The following is a 7,684-nucleotide window of genomic DNA, read 5'->3' on the forward strand; positions in this document are numbered from 1 at the left end:
GGTAACAAGGAAGATAAACTCCTGCCTGTATTGTGAACTCACATGGGGTTGGTCTTAATTGAAAAACAACCGAGATCAATGAATATTAAAGGAGAAAGGAATACTTGAGAAAATGGTATTTTTTTCTCAGGATTGTATCATGTGGCACTGTGCTTATAAAATGGGATATGTATAATTTAGGCAGAGCTTTAAAAATATTTGCTGCTTGACTTTTACCAAATACATATGTAAGCACAAAGATCGTAGTCTGTTTCTGTTATGGTCTGCTGTTGGAAATTACTTATCAGAGAGTTTTGCTCTAAAGAAAAGATACTTGTAACTTAGAGCTACTTAGAGGGTAATCTTCAAAATTATTTTTGTTTGTAGAGAACAATGAGATACTAGTTGGTACACTTCTTTGCCAGACTGGACTTAAATCTTATTGACAGGTGTTGTGTCCTCTCTTACTTTGTCTCAGTTTTAATTTTAATTTTCTCTATTATGTCTAATTATTGCTTTATTCAGATAAGATGTTTGAAGAATGCTAGCCTCTTGTCACTATGATAAGAGTTATTTCCAAAGATAAAGTTCGATGCTTTTGATGCTGGCTGTGCTTCATTGAGAAGGCTGAGTTGTTTGGCATGCTTGAATTTTGATCTTGATCATTTTTCAGAAGTGATCAGAATTGTGTGATTAAGAACAGGTACATGTTAGTACAGTTAGTGCAGGTAGGCCTCTCGTGTGTATGGTGTAGCTGTTGTGCATTAGGATGTTCATCCTAGAGAAAGTATCAATTTAATTTCAAAGATCTTTTCCTCCTAGGATTGGCCTTTTGACGATGGAGCGCCACCCCCTAATCAGATAGTAGATGATTGGCTAAACCTACTAAAAACCAAATTTCGTGAAGAACCAGGTTGCTGTGTTGCAGTGCATTGTGTTGCAGGATTGGGAAGGTAAGCTCTTCTCCTTTTGTCTGTGAATTCATTATCAAAACTTTTACTTTGGTAGAGATGTGTATTTGTTAACTAAATACTAAATTGCCTGAAAGGAAATGAGAGTAAAAGCTGGTGTCATGATTTCTCAAAGTAACTTAGGTTTCATTGTTTGTCTGAGTCTGATACTATACTAGATTTAGTGGGTGATGGTTCTCAAGTTGTTTTGAAACTGTTTTAATGTAATTTTCTTATCTTTGAGCCAAAAATACAGCTTTAATTCAATATGTTAGTTTTTTCTCCCCATTTCCAGTAATCAAAGGTTTAGGTCTTTTAAATTGACAACAATGGTAAAATATCTTTAGATTTGAAGAATTTGTACATGGTTCATTTTGGTCTGAGATGAATAGGAAATTAATAGATAAAGAGCAGATGGTTGAACCTTAAACTCTTCTAAGGAAATGTATGGAGAATGAAAATTGACTTTGATTTTAAAAACTTTTCCCTTGAGCATTTCATGAAATGGTGTTGCAACACTCAACAACAGTAGATTGTCAATTTATGATCTGCACTTTGACTCAAAACATTAATGAAGGCTGCTGTTGCCTCATGGTGGTGGTGACTCAGGCTGTTACCTCTGCTCAACCCTTTTGTTGTTTTCCTTTTTGCAGTTTAGTACAGTTTCTTCTTCAGTGTCAAGAAGTTTCAGTTCTTTTCCTGACGTGGGGAAATTTTTTAAACTAATAGCTGTCTTAGTTAGGTAGCCAGTCCAAAGTTAGTGCTCTGTAATGGACTTTTTAAAAACATTGTTTCGTTTGTTATATTAAAAAAGAAAAAAAAAATACATATGTGTGTTGATATAGAAAGCAAATCCTAATTACCAGTTCTCTGACAGTCCCCTACCTCATAGAAACGATTTTGTTGAGGAAATCTAGCACTGTTTTCATATTTGGTGAAGAAATGATAATAAATTGATTTGTAATGAAAATTCTGAGACACTCAGGTTAATACATCTGGTCATTTACTATGATAATGCTTAAAGATCAGTGAATTTTTGGTGATATAAAATGATGGGAAATTTAAGATACAACGTGATAATATTTTAAAGAGTAAAGATCTCTAAATAAAGGTTTAAATTTTTGTGCTTTTTACTAAAAATAGAAAATAACTTAGAATCTATAATTTAGATATTTTACTATGTAGGAAAATATCTGATATTTTAGTATATAGGAATAAGGAAAGCTCAGGCTTTAAATGGTTTTGATAATATGTAACCCTGGGTTTTAAAGAATCCTTTAATTCCAAAGACCTGTGGTCAACTTACAAGTGAGTGTTTCTCTGCAGGGCACCTGTGCTAGTTGCACTTGCTTTGATTGAATGTGGAATGAAGTACGAGGATGCAGTTCAGTTTATAAGACAGTGAGTATGAAGTTTTATTTTCCGAAATACATAAAGCAAAATCATACAAGAGGGAGCAATTATAAAAAGTATCCAATTATAGTACAGAGTAATTTGCTGTCTTTGGCTTAGAATGTTGTTTGAAGATACCAAAAATAGCAAGCGATAAAAAGACTCACAGTAACACTCTGGCTCCCAGATTTAAATATTTTCTCATTTAGATGGCAAATTTGGACATTGTAGAATATGTCCAGTATATGACTTGAATATCTAGAAATCTTTAAAATGAATAGCTAGGTAATGGAGTTGCAGTGATCTAGTGCTTCTTTTAAGAGATGTCCAAAATGCCTTACAGATGTAACTCTGTGACAAAGAGGAAAGGAAGAAACCAGAGGGAGTAATCACCTAGGACTCTGAAGTGACCTGTTCAGTCACAGAATCAGGATGGTAGCGCCCAAACAGAATCTTGACATCAGTCTGGAATAACAGGCTGTTTTGTTCTTTCTTTGGCAATTATTGTCTTGCCCTTTCTCTTTTTAGCCTTTTCTTACCAAAAAAATTAAAAAATGACACTTTGTGACAAAGGGTATGAAATGTATGGTAGCACCTCTTGGAAGGTAACGTGTTTCAAGGAATGTCATCTGTGTCTGCTGCTTTATATAAATATTTGCTCATTTATCCTAAATACTTGCTGCCAATTCTAATATGAAGAATATATTAATTGGGAAGAATATAGTCAGATGTCTTTGGATAAACCATTCTGATACTTATTAACAATTAATAGACTCTAATGAGAGCAAAGAAAATTTGTCTATTTTTCATTTAGGAAGGCACAGAAATTTCATTGTTCATTTCAGCCCTTTCTCATAGGAAGTGATGTATGGGAAATATGCTGGTTTTCAGCTGTGTAGAGTTAGAAAGGCCATAGGCCATAAATATGCATGTCAGGCAGCTCTTTTTTTACATGATAAAGTTTGCCATTCTTGTATTTTCAGAAAAAGAAGGGGAGCATTCAATTCCAAACAGCTGCTTTACCTGGAGAAATACCGACCTAAGATGCGATTACGCTTCAGAGATACCAACGGGCATTGCTGTGTTCAGTAAAAAGAAGTGTATACGAAGGCTGACTTGATTGTAGCATTTAGAGGGAACTCTTGGTACCTGGAAATGTGAATCTGGAATCTTAACTGTGTCATCAAAGTAGTGATGGATTCAGTACTCCTCAACCACTCTCCTAATGATTGGAAAAAAGCAAACACAAATCCCTCTATAACGTGAATAAAATGTTTAAGAAAAGAAAAAGAGAAAGAAAATAGGGATTAATTTAGTGAAGGATGATTTTGCTTCTAGTGTTGGAGTTTGAATTTCTGCCAGGATTGAATTTATTTCAAAATCTCCTGTCTTTTTTAACTTTCTCAAAATAGGTCTCTAAGGAAAACCAGCAGAACATGAGCCTCTACAGAACCATCTGTTTGGGGAGCACACTCTTCCATTATGCTTGGCACATAGATATCCCTGTTGTGGGATTTCTTTCTTTCTTGGGGGAGGGGGGTGGGGGGAGATTGGTATATTTTTCCCTTCTTCTCACTTTCTCCTATCCCTGTTTTTTTTCCCCTGATACAAGTTGTAGGTGGAATAGGAGAAGCCCATGTTGCTATAGATGTGTGTGCAGTCTGGCAGCCTTAAGCCCACCTGGGCACTTTTAGGAAAAAACAAACAAAAAACACCAAAAAAAAAAAAAAAAAGAGGCAGTGACATATATATTGTATGATCCAGGTGGTTCTTAGTCTTTACTGATGATGGGGTATTCATGTTAGTTTCTTTTCTTGAAAACCCTATTCAGCATTAGGCAAAGTAGCCAGGAATTTTTTGTTTTGATAAATTTGTAGGGAAATGGCATTTTAAGAGGAGTCTCTCAGAGAGCTTAGCTGAGAGTCGAATTCATCTCTTTTCCAACCAATGAAGCTAAGTGGATGTCCCAGAGATGTTTGTTTCAGAAGGGGAGTACTCCAGGCCATCACTAAAGATGTGTCCAGGCAGAGCCTTAGTACACTTTCTACACCTTGTAGAACTGTGGGCTGTAGCATTACTCTGATTTTCTGTCTGATGATGTCAGAGAATGCTGGTAGTGTAAAGTTTTTTATTTTAGGACTTATTTGTACTCTGAATTTTCAGGAACAGTCAAAGGAGTAGCAGCAAAGACACAATATTTTAGACCTGAGAAATGCCTGAAATGGGTATTTTCCAAACTGCTCCCTATATGTACAGTTCAGTTTAACCACTGATTGCCTTGTTATTTTCTTACTAGGTTCTTTATGAGACTTAAAAAAAAATTTTTTTTTTGCTGGTTCAAAACCAACAATGCCTAGTGAGTATGTGTCCACAGGCCATAACAGGGTTAGAAGAGAGACATAGAGCAGCAAAGGGACTGTGGCTAGTGCAGTGGTGTAGTGTCATTTCTGCAGATTCTTTGCTGGGTTTAATGTACTGATCTAGAAAAGCTGTTTTTCTGCTCCTTTGCTGTTGTGACCAGGCTGCATTGACAGAGCAAGTTGGATGATACCATCAGGGGCTCTTGCACTCTCCATTTGAATATTGCATAATTAATAGTGCTCTGCTTCTAAGGATTTGAATGGAGTCTTAGGGTCATCTTGTCCTGTTGGAATTTGCTATGCAGAGCCTTAAACTTCCCATTTTGTTAGGATCAGCTAGGCCAGTAGGAATGGACCAGGACCTTGTCTCACACTGATGATACCTCAGATGTTGGCTGGCTATGTGAACTGCCTATTTCCTGTGCCGAGCTGTTTTTGATTTTTAAATAAATGAAAATCTGTAGATTCTCTCCTCCCCTGTCCCAAAAAACAAAGCAAAATAATGCTTTTTGAAATTGTCTCTAGGATTTTAAAGTGAAAAAATGATGGTACTATCCAAAGTTCTTTATTTCAGAATCTGACAGTGGATTCCTTTAACATAGGCTCAAGATCAAAACAGCATACCCTCTAAGCTCAGACAGACTGTTGACTCCAAGGGTTTTGATCAATACCATAACAAACCTTTTTCCTTTGACATACTCTGGGTTTTGTTGTTTGGAGGGAGAGAAGAAGGGAGGGGGAGAGAAAGGGGGAAGAGAGAGAGAGAGTGTGTGTGTGTGAGTGAGCGAGCGAGTGTGCAGTACCCACCAGTAACAGTGCCTGCCTGAGTTAGGAAAGTGACATTCCTGGTTCTGTATGAGGAGAAGGGTATGTACAATAACATGCAACATCAGCCCTCATATTGTTGTAAATTACAGAATAATGTTAATTGTTCTCAAAACTGGATTTTCTTCAAAATTAAAAAATTTTTTTCTTTCGGATTTAATGAAGTATTGCTAGCTGAAGCCAGTTTGACATGGTGAGAGAGATGTCAGACTGATGAAAGGTGTGCAGCCTGATTTAAAACCAAACCCTGAGCCCTTTTAAAGAACAATAAAACATATTTTACATGCTCTTTGTCTGTGCATTTGTTCTCTGTCTTCAGGTTGAATTTCATTTATGTCTGCTTAGAAATCTTGGTATTATCAAGGCTTCTTTTGGGTCCTGCTTATAATTACTATAAGGAGGTGAAATAATCAGATGTTGGCAAGTTTGAAGATTTCATGCCTCCTGGGTGTTCAGTAAGGGCAGACTTAACAGTAGTTGGGATACATGAGGTTCACTTTCTGGTTCAGTTCTTGGAGGTAGCACTGTAGGAATTCAGCATCTCTTCTCATCTCAAAGGATTTGTTTATTCCATAGAGTTTTGATGAAGCACTGAAACTTTTTACTGGAAAGCTTCAAGAACAGTGAGAAAGGAGGAACTTAATGTATCATTCGATTTGGGGGTGGGAAATCTCCCTTAAACTATGGGTGGACATCTCTCCATCCATCTGGATAACAAATTCATGGGTGAGGTACTGAGAATGAAAAAATAAGACACTGATCCCACTTTGGAGGACCTCTGTCCAGTAAAGGAGCCAGATATGTAGACAGTGGTTACAGAGCTATGTGACTTAACAGTTCACTGATCTTTCACTTCATGTCTTTCATTATGCAGCTTAGACTCTGTGGTCCAGTGTTAGAATCACTTAGCTACATAGTCAATTGCCTTGCCCCATCTCTTGCTTCATTATACTTGCCTGGCTGAACTCCCATTTTTGGTTAAGATCAATATGGCACCTCTGCAAGTTTAGTCAGCTGAACCTGCTGGCACAGTTTCTGTGTTTTAAAGTCACAATCTCAAGTAGACCTTAGTATCATCTGATGATCCTATTTGCATTTCACTGTCCCATTTACTCTCTTGGTACTCTTGAAACTAAAATTTTTCTAGCTCTCACTCTCAACCTATGACTTTTTTTTTTAACTTAGAAAATAGAAACAAATTCCACAGGCTCCTACCGTCACATCCTTGTCGGGAGTACTTTTGAGTAGTTTCTTAATAGTAGAGCCTTGAAGGGATTATACAAATAGCATGTTAAAGTGCTGTGACTATAGCACCTGTAGAAAGAGTGATAATTTACTAGTAAGTATTTGAGCACCTGCCACATACTTACACTATTCTAAGCACTTAAGATATGGTGGCAAATAAATGCCCTTACAGGGTTTAAATTCTAGTGAAGATAGAGAATAAATACAAAGATAAGTAATACACTTTCAGATAGTGGTTAGTAACTATGAAGATACGAAGAAAGTAAAAGGGGTTATTGATGGGGTTATGTATGGAGTTAGATGGAAGGGTCAGGGAAGGTCTCTGATGAAGGTAAGGGAGCCTACTATGTGCAAATGCTGTGTGAAGGCAATGGAAGTACTTTGCAAGCAGTGTAACAGCATGTTTCAACTTGAAACACAACTTGTATGTTCAGGAGGTAGCAATGGGTGGTATGGCTGAAGTCCAGCAAGGAGTAATGGTGAAATTTAGGCAGAGACCAAATTGTGTGGATTTGAGGAGGCTGGAAAGATTGGGGTCATATTGTAGAGGGTATTGCATATTACAGCAAGAAATTTGAAAGTCTATTTTTTACTCAGGAGGAAACATCAGATTCACCTATGTGGTTTATTAAAAATGTCCATGTTCAGGCATCACTAAGGTCATTCAGAGACATTACTTTGCCAACAAAGGTCTGTCTAGTCAAGGCTATGGTTTTTCCAGTGGTCTCACAGTGGTTTCCTCACATGTATGGATGTGAGAGTTGGACTATAAAGAAAGGTGAGCACCAAAGAATTGATGCTTTTGAACTGTGGTGTTGGAGAAGACACTTGAGAGTCCCTTGGCCTGCAAGGAGATCCAACCAGTCCGTTTTAAAGGAGATCAGCCTTGGGTGTTCTTTGGAAGGAATGATGCTAAAGCTGAAACTCCAGTAC

General features: G+C 37.1%; 1 protein-coding gene across 1 annotated transcript in view; it reads left to right on the forward strand.

The window, feature by feature from the left end:
* PTP4A2 (protein tyrosine phosphatase 4A2) overlaps nucleotides 1-5,795 on the forward strand; it is a 28,030-nt gene extending 22,235 nt beyond the window's left edge. Inside the window, exons 4-6 of the mRNA XM_070774576.1 lie at nucleotides 802-932; nucleotides 2,256-2,330; nucleotides 3,305-5,795. Coding sequence (XP_070630677.1) covers nucleotides 802-932; nucleotides 2,256-2,330; nucleotides 3,305-3,413 — 315 coding nt within the window. The 3' untranslated portion in view covers nucleotides 3,414-5,795. The remainder of the gene's footprint in view (nucleotides 1-801; nucleotides 933-2,255; nucleotides 2,331-3,304) is intronic.
* Nucleotides 5,796-7,684: the final 1,889 nt, after the last annotated feature.

The sequence above is a fragment of the Bos indicus genome, chromosome 2 (genome assembly GCF_029378745.1).
Source record: "Bos indicus isolate NIAB-ARS_2022 breed Sahiwal x Tharparkar chromosome 2, NIAB-ARS_B.indTharparkar_mat_pri_1.0, whole genome shotgun sequence".
In the NCBI taxonomy this organism is placed as follows: domain Eukaryota; kingdom Metazoa; phylum Chordata; class Mammalia; order Artiodactyla; family Bovidae; genus Bos; species Bos indicus.